Source organism: Pseudophryne corroboree, chromosome 9 (assembly GCF_028390025.1).
Source record: "Pseudophryne corroboree isolate aPseCor3 chromosome 9, aPseCor3.hap2, whole genome shotgun sequence".
NCBI classification, from domain to species: Eukaryota; Metazoa; Chordata; class Amphibia; order Anura; family Myobatrachidae; genus Pseudophryne; species Pseudophryne corroboree.
The window spans coordinates 155,654,758-155,671,619 of NC_086452.1; the positions used below are offsets into that span (position 1 = coordinate 155,654,758).

General features: G+C 48.6%; 1 protein-coding gene across 2 annotated transcripts in view; it reads right to left on the reverse strand.

Annotated features, from left to right (window-relative positions):
- CCDC18 (coiled-coil domain containing 18) overlaps window positions 1-16,862 on the reverse strand; it is a 434,514-nt gene that overhangs the window by 207,347 nt on the left and 210,305 nt on the right. For both annotated transcript variants that reach the window (XM_063939870.1, XM_063939871.1), the window contains exons 10-12: window positions 16,718-16,812; window positions 16,512-16,627; window positions 10,394-10,614 (exon numbers count right to left, since the gene is read on the reverse strand). In XM_063939870.1, coding sequence (XP_063795940.1) covers window positions 10,394-10,614; window positions 16,512-16,627; window positions 16,718-16,812 — 432 coding nt within the window. The remainder of the gene's footprint in view (window positions 1-10,393; window positions 10,615-16,511; window positions 16,628-16,717; window positions 16,813-16,862) is intronic.

The following is a 16,862-nucleotide window of genomic DNA, read 5'->3' on the forward strand; positions in this document are numbered from 1 at the left end:
AGCTTGATAGCCTCCACTAGGTCAGGGACATCAACCTATGTTGTAGAGTCATCATCAGAAGCAGCAGTATCAGCATCTGATGAATTAGCATATTTCCCATCCGAATCAGAAGAATCATCCAAAATATCAGCAGAAGAAATGGCCCGCTTAGATGACCCTTTGGTCCCAGTAGGGCGACGGTTAGGTTTTTGTTTAGCCAAGGACTGATTTAATTGCTGTAACTGGGTTGACAGAGTATCCGCCCATGGTGGATTAACTACAGGGACAATATGTGGCTGTAATGGCACAGGAGCTCCCACATGGGGGCGTAAGCCATGTCACAAGCGTAGTCAGCATATTGGAAAATGCAGCCCAAGGTGGGTCTTGATGTGCCACAGGTGCTGCGGGCTGACTAGGGGGGGGGGGGGGGGGGGGGGAGAACACCCACTACCTGAACCCTCAGCAGAAATCTTTTCCTCAGATAAATCCGTGACGTCAGCACTGCATGATGCAGGAGCGTCTGCGGATTTCCCGCCCTGTGTAGCAGACATTATTGGGAATGTAGCCGTAGGGCTTAACAGTACAATATAGCCAGACAATACCTGACAAAAACCCTGTGTTATGTGACCGCAAATTCACAGCACAACAGAGGATTTAAGCGGTATCAAGTGACTGAAATACACAGTGAAAAATACTAAACAGTATATCCTGTGGAACACTATATGGTATTTGAGACCCTGACGCACTTAGATCCCCAGGGTACAGAATATAGCAATATGTGTGATACACAGAAAAGAATTCACGCAGCAGGCACACACAGTCACAGGTACAATGCAGAAAATATTACATACTGTATAATCAATAAAACTGCACTGGACTAGTAATACTACATATAGCTATGTATGTATACAGATATAACAATGCACAGTAAACACTGGATGTATATCACAGAATACTTGTACTAAATATTCATATAGAATGCACTTGTTCTTAACAAACGCTGTCTATACGACATGTAGAATACTTAAGTGTCCTGTAAAGGCACAGCGCTGATGAGACAGGCGGCTTTTCAGAAGAGACAGTGCCCAGCAGTCCCAGGATCAGCAGGAGTTTCAATCATCCCGTTTTTCAATATTCCTACCATGGAGATCTGAGTGGGGTATGTTCCAGGATTATAATCTCCTTTTACACAGAATCATATGGACATTATAATTATATCCGGATTGGGACTTCATTGTTACCCTTTAGTATAATTAATACATTACATACATAGTGATTGTCATTAGTTTGGTATGTGGCTCTGTTTGTTTAGAATAACATTGTTACCAGTATATGAAACTTTTTAATGGTAAAATAAATAGTTTTTTACAATATATATTATATTCTTTGCGCTCTCTTTTGTAGTTGGTTCTGTATATTCCACTTGTTAGCTGCCTGCACTACAGGCACCAACTTACAAACTGAGCTCCAGTGCATGGAGGCGGGGCTATAGAGGAGGAAGTGCAGTGCATCCTCGGAACACTCAAAGCTTTAGCCTGTTGGTGCCTCGGATCAAGATCCAACTCTACACCCCAATGTTATTCCCTGTGGAATACCAGTATACCCCGCTGCAGAAATGATGATAATAACCGCCTAGGAATTTGAAATTTCTATCTGGATTAAACCACGGTTCTGTAAACAGGATATTTAGTTCCTTAGACACAGGAAAAGTGGCTGAGGATTTTTTCTTAACATTAAAGAAAGATTCCTCACACACCTCTATCACCTTATCAGGAATATTGAGGACTTCCCTGACAGAGTCTATGAGAGCCTCAACACCTTGCAACAGAGTACCCTCCCTCACCTCTATGTCCACCTCACCTTTCTCTATTTCTGACCCTTTATTATCAGTCAGAATGCAGGATATGGACCAAAGTAGGTTTTTGCGGACAAATGGTAGGAGGATTGAGACGCTGGTCTGAGTACTGAGTCCTTTTGCATAAACTCAGCCATATACTGTCTTAAGTATTGCGTCTCCTTCTCATTACGAGATAATTTAGTAGATATGGTAGAAATCGTCCCCCGAATGGAGTATAGCCATGCTGGCTCCATCCCACTAGCCTGAGAAGGGATACTACACTGAGTACACACTAGTGAACCCCCTGGAGAAGAGGAACACTGCGCCTTGCACGATACACACTCTTTGCCTGACAAACTGCAGCAGTAACAGTGCACACACACAGAAAAAGGTTAAAAGCACAGTTAACCCACAAAGAGCCCTTCCTGAGAGACACATAGAGAAAAAAGAACCAGCACACGGCGCCCCTATCGCTAAAGCCAAGCTTAGCCGGGTCGCAGACTAAGTACCTGGATTATGAACCTGCTACGACCCTCTGGTACCGCTGAGGTAATCTGGGAGGCTCTCCGGAGGAGTCACGCGGCCCTGCAGTCAGCATCTGTGTTGCTGCAGTAGGGTAAAATGGCGCCTGTGAGCTGCTGGATCCACCCATAGTGAAGCCCCGCCCCTGCAACGGCATGCGGTCTTCCCACTCTTCTTTACACTGGCTTTATGTGTCTTAGTGCATAAAATGGAGTAAGCCCCCTTTTAAGCTGCAATGTCAGTCTGGGTACCATGTACACATACTGTGTACAAAGTCTGGAGACTCCGTCCGCCTCGTAGAAGCCATGAGGTCTCCATAGCCTGATGTCGCCATAATGGCTGGCGACCCGCTAGCTGGGACGCCGGCTTAGTACTCACCACTCTTCTATCTTCTGGCTCTGTTAGGGGTGGTGGCAGGCTGTGAGAATATACGCTCGCCGTGGTGGGGCTTACGAATAGTTCCCTCAGGAGCTAGCATCCTGTCAGCGGGGAACGGGACCATTAACCCTTAGTGGGGTTGGGCCGTTTCCTCGCCTAAGTCCCACGAAGCAGGCAGGCTGGTTCCATCCAGTTCTGCCTGAAAATAACAAACTTTAAAAATAAATGCAGAAAACTCTTCAGGAGCTTCCAGAGATGTGACCGGCTCCGTCGGGCAAATTTTCTAAACCGAGTCTGGTAGGAGGGACATAGGGGGTTATTCCAAGTTGATCGCTCGCTAGCTATTTTTTGCAGCGCTGCGATCAAATAGTCGCCGCCTACAGGGGAGTGTATTTTTGCTTCGCAAGTGGGCGAAAGCCTGTGCAGCCGAGCTCTGCAAAAACATTTTGTGCAGTTTCTGATTAGGTCTGAACTTACTCAGCCGCTGTGATCACTTCAGCCTGTCTGGTCCCGTAATTGACGTCAGACACCCGCCCTGCAAACGCTTGGACACGCCTGCGTTTTTCCAAACACTCCCAGTAAACTGTCAGTTGACACCCATAAACGCCTTCTTCCTGTCAATCTCCTTGCGATCGGCCGTGCAAATGGATTCTTAGTTAAATCCATCACTCAGCAAGGATCCGCTTTGTACTCGTACGTAGCGCCTGCGCATTGCGGTGCATACGCAGTGACCTGATCGCTGCGCTGTGAAAAACGGCAGTATGCGAACAGGTCGGAATGACCCCCATAGAGGGAGGAGCCAGCACACGTTATCAAACTTCTATAGTGCCCATGGCTCCAAGTGGACCCGTCTATACCCATGGTACTAAATGGATTCCCAGTATCCCCTAGGACGTAAGAGAAAAAATGAGTCCGTTAAGTGGTTAACAGAAGCTTATATTTCTTTGACCATACTGTACTTTACATTATCTCTCTCCCCTCTGCCTAGCAGAATAGTAAACCAATTTCCCATCACTATAACTAATTTTGACCTATCATGAAGAAAGGACCCCTGTAGGTATATAACATGTATGATAGATAAAGACACTTTAGTTACGGAAAGGAGGAAATATTTAATTAAATGAAATAAATGTAGCATTATGAGCAAATCCAGCTAAATTTGACTCAAAGGATGATTTACAGTTGCGTACCCCCCCAAATATACATCTGCATATTTTACATTTTCCTCCCTGTACTGCAACATGGTTTCGCTAAGGTGCAAAAACGAGTTTTATGGTAAGAACTTACCTTTGTTAAAACTCTTTCTGCGAGGTACACTGGGCTCCACAAGTCTGGACAATGGGGGTGTAGAGTAGGATATTGATCCGAGGCACCAACAGGCTCAAAGCTTTGACTGTTCCCAGAATGCACAGCGCTGCCTCCTCTATAACCCCGACTCCCAGCACAGGAGCTCAGTTTAGTTAACCAGCCCAATGCAGTAGCAGGAAAAGAGACGACAACGGTTAGTAGCCACATACACCACACTCTCACGACAAGAGAAGTGTCAGCTGCTAATGCCATATCAACCCAAAGAAGCTAAGTGCGTCAGGGTGGGTGCCTTGTGGAGCCCAGTGTACCTCGCAGAAAGAGTTTTAACAAGGTTAAGTCCTTACCATAAAACTCGTTTTCTGCTGCGAGGTACACTGGGCTCCACAAGTCTGGACAATGGGGATGTCCTAAAGCAGTTCATTATGGGAGGGGACGCACTGTAGCGGGCACAAGAACCCGGCGTCCAAAGGAAGCATCCTGGGAAGCGGCAGCATCGAAGGCATAGAACCTTATGAACGTGTTCCCGGAGGACCACGTAGCCGCCTTGCACAATTGATCAAGGGTCGCACCACGTTGGGCCGCCCAAGAAGGTCCAACAGACCGAGTAGAATGGGCCGTAATGTGAACAGGAGCTAACAGACCAGCCTTCACATAAGCAGGCGCAATCACCATTCTAATCCACCTGGCCAGTGTCTGCTTGTGAGCAGGCCAGCCACGTTTGTGAAATCCAAACAAAACAAAGAGAGAATCAGACTTTCGAATGGAAGCAGTTCTCTTCACATAGATACGGAGAGCCCGTACCACATCCAAAGACCGCTCTTTGGGAGACAAATCAGGAGAAACAAAAGCTGGAACCACAATCTCCTGATTAAGGTGGAACGTAGAAACCACCTTAGGTAAATATCCGGGACGAGTCCTAAGAACCGCCCGGTCACGGTGAAAAATCAGACACGGGGAACTACAAGACAAGGCACCCAAATCCGACACTCTTCTAGCAGAGGCAATAGCCAGCAAGAACACCACCTTAAGGGAAAGCCACTTAAGGTCAGCTTGAACCAAGAGGTTCAAATGGAGGCTCCTGCAACGCCCCCAAAACCACCGACAAGTCCCAAGGAGCCACAGGCGGGACATAGGGAGGTTGGATACGCAACACACCCTGAGTGAAAGTATGAACATCAGGTTAAGTCGCAATTTTTCTCTGAAACCACACCGACAAGGCAGAAATATGAACCTTGAGGGAGGCCAGACGCAGGCCTAAATCCAGGCCCTGCTGTAGAAAAGCTAAAAGTTTGGCTGTACTAAACTTGGAAGCGTCATAATGGTTAGATGCGCACCAAACAAAGTAGGAATGCCAGACCCGATGGTAAATCCGAGCAGAGGCCGGTTTCCGGGCCCGCAACATAGTTTTAATGACCTCTTCAGAAAAACCCTTAGCTATTAAGACGGAAGCTTCAAGAGCCACGCTGTCAAAGACAACAGGGCTAGGTCCTGGTAGACACAGGGGCCCTGAACGAGGAGGTCTGGGCGTTGTGGAAGTAGAAGTGGACGCTCTGACGATAGGCCTTGCAGGTCTGAGAACTAGTGCCGTCTGGGCCACGCCGGAGCTATGAGAAGCAGATTTCCTTTTTCTTGCTTGAACTTCCGAATTACCCTGGGCAGGAGTGACACCGGAGGGAACACGTACGGCAGCCGAAACCTCCACGGCACTGCCAGCGCATCCACGAATGCTGCTTGGGGATTCCTTGTCCTTGCTCCGAAGACCGGAACCTTGTGATTGTGTCGAGACGTCATCAGACCCACATCTGGAAGACCCCACCTTTCCACGAGGAGTTGAAACACTTCTGGATGGAGGCCCCACTCGCCGGCATGCACGTCCTGACGACTGAGAAAGTCCGCTTCCCAATTCAGGACTCCCGGAATGAATATTGCCGATATTTCCGGTAGATGGCGTTCTGCCCAACGTAGAATCCGTGAGGCTTCCTTCATTGCCAAACGGCTTCGAGTGCCGCCTTGATGATTTATGTAAGCCACTGTGGTGGCGTTGTCCGACTGTACTTGAACAGGACGGTTCTGAATCAAATGCTGGGCTAGGTTCAACGCATTGAAGACCGCCCGCAATTCCAGAATGTTGATCGAGAGGAGAGATTCCTCCTTGGTCCACCGACCCTGCAAGGAGTGCTGCTCCAGCACCGCGCCCCAACCTCTTAAACTGGCATTTGTCGTCAACAGGACACAGTTGGATATCCAGAAGGGACGGCCCCTGCACAATTGTCGGTCCAGGAGCCACCAGAGCAGCGACACATGGACCTCCGGAGTCAAAGAGATCATGTGAGACCTGATCCGGTGAGGCAAGCCGTCCCACTTGGCTAGAATCAGCTTCTGGAGGGGGCGAGAATGGAATTGAGCATACTCCACCATGTTGAATGCTGACACCATGAGGCCCAGCACCTGCATTGCCGAATGTATCGACACTTGCGGACGAGAAAGGAAGCAACGAATCCTGTCCTGAAGTTTCAGGACTTTCTCCTGAGACAAGAACAACCTCTGGTTGTGAGTATCCAACAGCGCTCCCAGATGCACCATGCTCTGTGCAGCGACCAGGGAGGATTTATTCCAGTTGATGAGCCAACCGTGGGCTTGTAGAAACCGGACCGTCATATCCAGATGACGCAGTAAAAGATCTGGGGAATTTGCCAGGATTAACAAGTCGTCCAGATACGGCAGTATCCTGACCCCTTGACGGCGGAGTACCACCGTCACCACTGCCATAACTTTGGTGAAGACTCGCAGAGCCGTTGTTAAACCAAAAGGTAACGCCCGAAACTGGTAATGGAGGTTGCCAATAGCGAACCTCAGGTATTGTTGATGTGACACTGCTATAGGAATATGCAGGTAAGCATCCTGTATGTCCAGGGAGACCATGTAGTCCCCAGGTTCCAAGGCCAGAACTATAGAGCGACGGGTTTCCATAAGGAACTTGGAAACCTTCACAAATTTGTTCAGTGCCTTGAGGTTGAGAATGGGCCGGGAGGACCCATTCGGTTTCGGGACTAGAAACAGCGGAGAATAGTACCCCCGGCCCCTCTGAGCAAGAGGCACCTGTACTACGACTCCTGTATCCAGGAGGGTCTGTACCACCGAATGCAGAGTGTTTGCCTTTGTCTGGTCCGACAGGACGTCTGTCTGGCAAAATCGATGAGGGGGTCGGTTTTTGAAGGCTATGGCGTAACCTCGAGTGACGACTTCCCGTACCCAGGCATCTGAAGTGGTCTTCAACCATTCCTGGGTATACCCTAGAAGCCGGCCCCCCACCCTGGGAACTCCCAGGGGGAGGCCCACCCCGTCATGCGGCAGGCTTATCGGTCTTGGCTGCTGGCTGACGGGCAGCCCAGGCTCTTTTGGGCTTCGGCTTACCAGGTTTGGAAGTGCGGGCCTGCTTATGGTACGTCTGACCTTTTGCAGGCCTTTGGCCTTCGACACAGAAGGAGCTGTATTAGGCAGACAGGCAGCTTTGGCAGTAGCCAAGTCAGCCACTATCTTATTTAAGTCCTCCCCAAACAGAATATCCCCCTTGAAAGGGAGTACCTCCAGGGTTTTTCTAGAGTCCAGCTCCACAGACCAGGATCTCAGCCACAATATTCGGCGAGCCAGGACTGATGTAGTAGAGGCCTTGGCTGCTAGGATACCGGCATCAGAAGCCGCCTCTTTAATATAGCGAGAAGCTGTGACAATATATGACAAGCATTGTCTAGCATGGTCAGAGGAGATTTCAGCCTCTAACTCCAAGGCCCATGCTTCAATAGCCTCTGCCGCCCATGTAGCTGCAATAGTGGGCCTTTGTGCAGCACCCGTGAGGGTGTAAATCGCTTTTAGACAACCCTCGACACGTTTATCCGTAGGCTCTTTTAGAGACGTGACGGTAGTGACAGGTAGAGCTGAGGAAACCACCATCCTAGCCACATGTGAGTCTACTGGAGGAGGCGTTTCCCAATTCTTAGACAGCTCTGGCGCGAGGGAATAGCGAGCCAGCATCTTCTTTTGAGGCACAAACTTCGTACCCGGGCTTTGCCAGGGTTCCTAACGTATATCCACTAGGTGGTCAGAGTGAGGTAAAACTTGTTTAATCACCTTCTGACGCTTGAACCTATCTGGTTTCTTAGGAGGAACGGATGGCTCGGGATCATCCGTAATCTGCAGAATTAACTTAATAGCCTCCAAAAAATCAGGAACATCCACATGGGAACTACCATCCCCATCAGCCACATCTGAGTCAGAACCTGTGGGGTCAGTGTATGTGCTGTCTTCATCAGACGAGATGTCAGTGACAGCAGTGGATTGTGAGGAGACGAGCGCTCGCTTAGAGGACCTCTTGGACTTAGGCGAGCGTTGGTCAGACTTTTTAGTAGTCAGGGACTGGTTCAACTTCTTTAATTGAGCAGATAAATCGTCCGCCCATGGCGGGTTAGCTGCAGGGACCACATACGGTTGTACCGGCATTGGGGGTCCCATAGGGGGTGTTAGTTTATGAACTAGCGTATGCAGAAGCGTGGAAAAAGCGGCCCACGGAGGGTCAGTATGTGCCTCCGTTGCACAGTCCCACTGGGGGGCAAGGAGCCCCCAGAACCAGAGCCCACAGCTGCTATATTCTCCCCATATGTGCCTGTGGCTTCAGCAACACCAGCAGTGTGTTCCGCCCCAGAACCGTTACCCTCAGAAGCAGACATGATATAACTTGCAGTATGAGGTAACACAGTACAATTATTAGCAGCACTATATCCCTAAACCCAAACCCCTGCGCAGTGTAGTCAGCACCAGCAGAGATAAAGGAGAGATATGGTGACTAAATCACAGAGAAAAATACGTAATACAGTATATCTTTGTGAAAATCCTATATTAAATAACACCTGACGCACCAAGGCCCCTCAGGTTATAGAATATAGGGATAGCAAGTTGAGTGAAAGACACGAGATGGACACCACTCAGCTATCAATGCACACACAAATAGTCACAGTTTGTACAATGCAGAGGTTATTACAGACAATAATACTGCACTGTACTAGCTTACACAGCTATATAGTCAATAGATATAACACTACACAGTAATTGTACTATAAAACCCTGACTAAATGCACTCTTTCTTACTAACACTGACTAAAAAGGCAGGTAGAATACTTAAGTGTCATGTAAAGTCACAGCACTGACAACCAGGCGGCTTTACATAGGAGGATTTGCCCAAGCAGTCCCAGGAACAGTGAGCTGAGGAGTAATGGCGCCGCAGACACTGACAGGGAGTGAGGAAAGACATAGATGCAGCTCCAGGGCGGGAACACTTTCTGGAAATGGCGCCCTGGGGGAGGGGTTTCAGGTCTAAGCCTTATCCCCCTTGCTGGCAAAACCACCGGGTAACTGTGGGCGATATTAAAATCGGTTTTAAGAGAAAACCTGACCTGCACCCATGCCCTGGTGATCTAGTGGGATCGCCTGTAATCACAGTGTCCACCGCCAGCGCGCGCGGCCCGCCTCCCACTGACCGCGCTGGATCGCGATAAAGACCAGGTCCCGCGAGCGGGACCCACTTACCACCTCCCGAAGCGCGGCCACGCGATCCTGGAGAGCCCCAGCCGTGTGTGCCTAACGTGAAGTAAACCGGAGCCTCCGCTGTAGGTACCCGGCAACCAGTGCTCGGGAATGTACAGCGCCGCTGGGGAGAGCTGGAGTTACAGCAGAGAATGTCACAAGACATTTACCACCGCTGCTGCCCTTGAAGTCTTCACTTTTTACCTCATAAAAAGCTTTTCTTAGGGCTGCCTGGAGCAGCCCCTCTGTTAAGTGCCTGCTTACTGCAGCACCAACTGACAAACTGAGCTCCTGTGCTGGGAGGCGGGGTTATAGAGGAGGTGGCGCTGTGCATTCTGGGAACAGTCAAAGCTTTGAGCCTGTTGGTGCCTCGGATCAAGATCCTACTCTACACCCCCATTGTCCAGACTTGTGGAGCCCAGTGTACCCCGCGAGTATTTTCTTAAATCTAAACGAGGCACAAAATAAACAGCTTATAAAGGATTTTACTTTGCAGCAAATAATGCAAAGCAAAATATAAGTGTATATGTCACAGTTTTGTAGTTACAACGGATACAGTAGCTGCTACATTCTATATTGTTATCTCCTGAGTCATTTATTTAAATGGTATGTACACCTACAAAGATATGTAACAATAGCATCCCCTCTTTTAAATGGATAGTTGCAGTACTCAGCACAGAATAGTGTTATATAGGAAGAGGAAACATGCGGCTGTGGCTCACAGACAAATCGAACATGCACTGCTTAGTACGTAGTGTAACATATAAGAAAGAATGCGTGATCTGCACTTACGTCCTGTTCTAGCTTGGTGGTTTTGGAAGCTTTCACCAGCAGCTCCTCCTGGATGAGCTGAAACTGACTGGTTCTTTGGGCCATAGAAAATTTTGTTTTGGTTGTTTCAGCTTGAGCTTTACCAAGTTTCCTCTGTAGTTCTTTCACGGCATCAGTCAGCCTCTCATTCTCTGCCTCTAACTGTTTGCCTACAGTCTCTAGATGCAGGTATTTTTCCTCTTCTGTAATAAAAATAAGATTTTACTTACCGGTAAATCTATTTCTCGTAGTCCGTAGTGGATGCTGGGGACTCCGTAAGGACCATGGGGAATAGACGGGCTCCGCAGGAGACAAAGCACTTTAAGAATTAGGAATACTGGTGTGCACCGGCTCCTCCCTCTATGTCCCTCCTCCAGACCTCAGTTAAGGAAACTGTGCCCGGAAGAACTGACAGTACAAGGAAAGGATTTTGGAATCCAGGGCAAGACTCATACCAGCCACACCAATCACACCGTATAACTCGTGATAAACTTACCCAGTTAACAGTAGGAACAACAACAGAGCATCAGACAAACCTGATGCAATCATAACATAACCCTTATTTAAGCAATAACTATATACAAGTATTGCAGAAGAAGTCCGCACTTGGGACGGGCGCCCAGCATCCACTACGGACTACGAGAAATAGATTTACCGGTAAGTAAAATCTTATTTTCTCTAACGTCCTAGTGGATGCTGGGAACTCCGTAAGGACCATGGGGATTATACCAAAGCTCCCAAACGGGCGGGAGAGTGCGGATGACTCTGCAGCACCGAATGAGCAAACACAAGGTTCTCCTCAGCCAGGGTATCAAACTTGTAGAACTTTGCAAAGGTGTTTGAACCTGACCAAGTAGCCGCTCGGCAAAGCTCTAATGCCGAGACCCCTCGGGCAGCCGCCCAAGAAGAGCCCACCTTCCTTGTGGAGTGGGCTTTTACTGATTTTGGAAGCGGCAATCCAGCCGCAAAAAGAGCCTGCTGAATCGTGTTACAGATCCAGCGAGCAATAGTTTGCTTTGAAGCAGGAGCACCCGGCTTGTTGGACGCCTACAGGATAAACAGCGACTCAGTTTTCCTGACTCTAGCCGTTCTGGCTACATAAACCTTCAAAGCCCTGACTACATCCAGTAATTCAGAATCCTCCAAGTCACGAGTAGCCACAGGCACCAGAATAGGTTGGTTCATATGAAAAGATGACCCCACATTTGGCAGAAATTGCGGACGAGTCCTCAATTCTTCCCTGTCCATATGGAAAACCAAATAGGGGCTTTTATGTGACAAAGCCGCCAATTCTGACACACGCCTAGCCGAAGCCAAGGCTAATAGCATGACCACCTTCCACGTGAGATATTTTAACTCCACGGTTTTAAGTGGCTCAAACCAGTGTGATTTCAGGAAACTCAACACCACGTAAAGATCCCAAGGTGCCACTGGGGTCACAAACGGGGGCTGAATATGCAGCACTCCCTTTACAGACGTCTGAACTTCAGGAAGAGAAGCTAGTTCCTTTTGAAAGAAAATGGATAGGGCCGAAATCTGTACCTTAATGGACCCCAATTTTAGGCCCAAAGTCACTCCCGACTGTAGGAATTGAAGGAAACGGCCCAGCTGGAATTCCTCTGTAGGGGCATTCCTGGCCTCACACCAAGCAACATATTTTCGCCGTATACGGTGATAATGCTTAGCAGTCACGTCCTTCCTAGCCTTTATTAGCATAGGAATAACCTCATCCGGAATCCCTTTTTCTACTAGGATCCGGCGTTCAACCGCCCTGCCGTCAAACGCAGCCGCGGTAAGTCTTGGAACAGACAAGGTCCCTGCTGCAACAGATCCTGCCTTAGAGGCAGAGGCCATGGGTCCTCTGTGAGCATTTCTTGCAGCTTTGGATACCAAGTCCTTCTTGGCCAATCCAGAACAATGAGTATTGTTCTCACTCCTCTTTTTCTTATGATTCTCAGCACCTTGGGTATGAGAGGAAGAGGAGGAAACACATAAACCGACAGGAACATCCACGGTGTCACCAGTGCGTCTACAGCTATCGCCTGAGGGTCTCTTGACCTGGCGCAATACCTCTGTAACCTTTTGTTGAGGCGGGGTGCCATCATGTCCACCTGTGGCAGTTCCCACCGACCTATAATCTGCGTGAAGACTTCTTGATGAAGTCCCCACTCTCCCGGGTGGAGGTCGTGCCTGCTGAGGAAGTCTGCTTCCCAGTTGTCCACTCCCGGAATGAACACTGCTGACAGTGCTTGTACGTGATTCTCCGCCCATCGAATAATTCTGGTGGCTTCCGCCATCGCCACCCTGCTCCTTGTGCCGCCTTGGCGGTTTACATGAGCCACTGCGGTGATGTTGTCTGATTGAATCAGCACAGATTGGTTGCGAAGCAGGGTCTCCGCTTGACTTAGGGCATTGTATATGGCCCTTAGCTCCAGGATATTGATGTGAAGGCAAGTCTCCTGACTTGACCACAGCCCTTGAAAACTTCTTCCCTGAGTGACTGCCCCCCACCCTCGGAGGCTTGCATCCGTGGTCACCAGGACCCAGTCCTAAATGCCGAACCTGCGGCCCTCGAGAAGGTGAGTACACTGCAGCCACCACAGAAGAGACACCCTGGCCCTGGGGGATAGGGTGATCAGCCGATGCATCTGTTGATGCGATCCGGACCACTTGTCCAACAGATCCCATTGAAAAGGTCTTCGCATGGTACCTGCCGAAGGGAATGGCCTCGTATGATGCCACCATCTTTCCCAGGACTCTCGTGCAGTGATGCACCGACACCTGTTTTGGTTTTAAGAGGTCTCTAACCAGTGTCATGAGTTCCTGAGCCTTCCCCGTCGGGAGAAAACCTTCTTCTGGTCTGTGTCCAGAATCATGCCCAGGAAGGGCAGACACGTCGTAGGAATCAGCTGCGACTTTGGAATATTCAGAAACTAGCCGTGTTGTTGTAACACTTCCCGAGAGCGTGCTACACTAATCAGCAACTGCTCTCTGGACCTCGCCTTTATGAGGAGATCGTCCAAGTATAGGATAATTGTGACTCCTTGCTTTCGCAGGAGCACCATCATTACTGCCATTACCTTGGTAAATATTCTCGGTGCCGTGGACAGACCAAACGGCAACGTCTGGAATTGGTAATGGCAATCCTGTACCACAAATCTGAGGTACTCCTGATGAGGTGGATAAACGGGGACATGGAGGTAAGCATCCTTTATGTCCAGAGACACCATAAAATCCCCCTCCCTTGCGATGACCGCTCTGAGCGATTCCATCTTGAACTTGAACTTTCCAAGTATATGTTTAGGGATTTTAAATTCAATATGGATCTGACCGAACCATCTGGTTTCGGGACTACAACATGGTCGAATAATAACCCCCTCCTTGTTGAAGGAGGGGAACCTTGACTACCACCTGTTGAAGATACAATTTGTGAATTGCAGTTAACCCTGTTTCCCTCTCGGGGGGGAAGTCGGCAGGGCCGTCAGTGAGGAGGCATCTTCTCAAAGTCCAGCTTGTATCCCTGAGACACAATATCTATTGCCCAGGGATCTAACAGGGAGTGAACCCACTTGTGGCTGAACTTTACGAAAGCGTGCCCCTACCGGGCCTAGCTCCGCCTGTGGAGCCCCAGGGACATGCGGTGGATTTTCGTAGAGGCCGGGGAGGACTTCTGTTCCTGGGAACTAGCTGTGTTGTGCAGCTGGTTTCCTCTGCCCCCGCCTCTGGCAAGAAAGGATTTCTTTGTTCGAACGGATGCATTTGATAATGACGTGCTTTCCTAGGCTGTGCAGGAATATAAGGCAAAATATCAGAATTACCAGCTATAGCTGTGGAGACCAGGTCCGAGAACCCTTCTCCACACAATCCTCAGCCTTCCATATGCCACTTAAGTTGGCATCATCTGTCCATTGCATATTCTACAGGATACGTCAAGCAGAAATTGACATAGCTTTTCCTCTAGGACCCAGTATACTCGTGTCTCTTTGGGCATGTTTTATGATATATATCTCTTAAGACAGCATCTTTAATATATATATATATATATATATACACATATACTAGGGTCTCAATTTCTGCTGATAAGGTACCTGTCCACGCCGCCACAGCGCTATAGACCCATGCCGACACAATCGCCGGTCTGAGTAGTGTACCCAAATGTGCACGCTATCTGCAGGATCCCTGAGAATAGCTAGGGCTACCTTTTGGGCAAACGTGACACCCTAGGGGAAGATTCCCATCACATCCTGGCCCTAGTGGGGAAAGGATACTGGCTGAGAATTCTTTGTGGGAAGCTGCAGTCTCTTGTCTGGAGATTCCCGCTCTTTTTCCTCATGAGAGGAGGGAAATTTACCTCAGCTTTCTTCCCCTTAAAATGTGTACCCTTGTGTCAGGGACAGATGAGTCATCAGTGATATGCAAATCATCTTTTATTACAATAATCATATATTGAATACTTTTCTGCCATTTTGGCTGTAACTTTGCATTATCATAGTCGACACTGGAGTCAAACTCCGTGTCGATATCAGTGTCTATTATTTTGGATAGTGAACATTGTGAGACTCTGAAGGTCTCTGCGCCATAGGGACAGACATGGGTAGATTTCCTGTCTGTTCTCTAATCTTTTGTGCAATAAATTCACCTTAGCACTTACACATATCCAAACAGGTGTCGGTGTTGTCGACGGAGACACCCTCTCACACACATATTAGCTCCATCTCCTCCTTAGGGGAGCCTTTTACCTCAGACATGTCGACACACACGTACCGACACACCACACACACAGGGGATACTCTATTTGAAGACAGTTCCCCCACAAGGCTCTTTGGAGAGACAGGGAGAGAGTATGCCAGCACACACCCCAGCGCTATATGACCCAGGAATCACACAGTAACGTAGTGTTAACCCAGTAGCTGCTGTATATATTGTTTTTACGCCAAATTTATGTGCCCCCCCTCTCTTTTTCACCCTCTTCTATGCTTCTGCAGGGGAGAGCCTGGGGAGCTTCCTCTCAGCGGAGCTGTGGAGAGAAAATGGCGCTGGTGAGTGCTGAGGAAGAAGCTCCGCCCCCTCAGCGGCGGGCTTCTGTCCCGCGATTTTGTGTAAAATAATGGCGGGGGCTCATGCATATATACAGTGCCCAACTGTATATATGTCCACTTTGCCAAGAGGTCTCTAATTGCTGCCCAGGGCGCCCCCCCCCCTGCGCCCTGCACCCTACAGTGACCGGAGTGTGTGGGTGTAATGTGGGAGCAATGGCGCACAGCTGCAGTGCTGTGCGCTACCTCATATGAAGACTGGAGTCTTCTGCCGCCGCTTTTGAAGTCTTCTTGCTTCTCACGCCGGCTTCTGGTTTCTGGCTCTGCGAGGGGGACGGCGGCGCGGCTCTGGGATCGGACGACCAAGGGTGCGTTCCTGTGTTCGATCCCTCTGGAGCTAATGGTGTCCAGTAGCCTAAGAAGCATGACCTATCCGCAGTTAGTAGGTCTGCTTCTCTCCCCTCAGTCCCACGTAGCAGAGAGTCTGTTGCCAGCAGATCTCTCTGAAAATAAAAAATCCTAACAAAATACTTTCTATCTAGCAAGCTCAGGAGAGCTCACTAAAGTGCACCCAGCTCGTCCGGGCACAGATTCTAACTGAGGTATGGAGGAGGGACATAGAGGGAGGAGCCAGTGCACACCAGTATTCCTAATTCTTTCTTAAAGTGCCCTGTCTCCTGCGGAGCCCGTCTATTCCCCAAGGTCCTTACGGAGTCCCCAGCATCCACTAGGACGTTAGAGAAAATATCATTATATCGTCTTTAAAGCATTCTTTATTTATTCCACCGTCAAATCTACAGTGGAGCAAGCTTAATTCTTGTAGGACAAACAGTGGAAAAACTCTTCATAATGAACAATGGTGAAGCGTTTGGGGACAGGAGCCTGTCTAAAATAAATCTCTCGTCACTGAGGTTAACTTGGACATGTGACAGTAACGCCAAAATCTCAGTGTATATTCTATGTGTGTTATCTAAAAGCTTATGCCAAACAAATACAAAAACCTCAACAAACAAGTACAGTATATGATAAAGGACTACTGTATGACCTAGACAAAGCACACTTACCTATTTGCTGGGTGCTTAACTTTACTGGTTCTGCATCAAGTGTATCACTGTTATATGCGCCCAAAAGCTTAGCCTGAAGCTCTCTATTTTCTGCTTCTTTCATTTTCAGTTGTGTCCTGAAGGAAGTGGAAAGTAAGATGAATCTCTATTTATTTCCATAATAACATCTGCGCATTTGGTACAGTTTCAGATGTATATATAAATACCTTAGTTCCACAATGGACCTGCTGTTATCCAGATCAGAATTATCTACATCTTTCAACACATCATCTTTTTTACATGCAAAAGTCACCTGGTCATACTGTAAAAAGCAAAACATTAAACAGAGTTGCGAAAACTTCAATAGACACT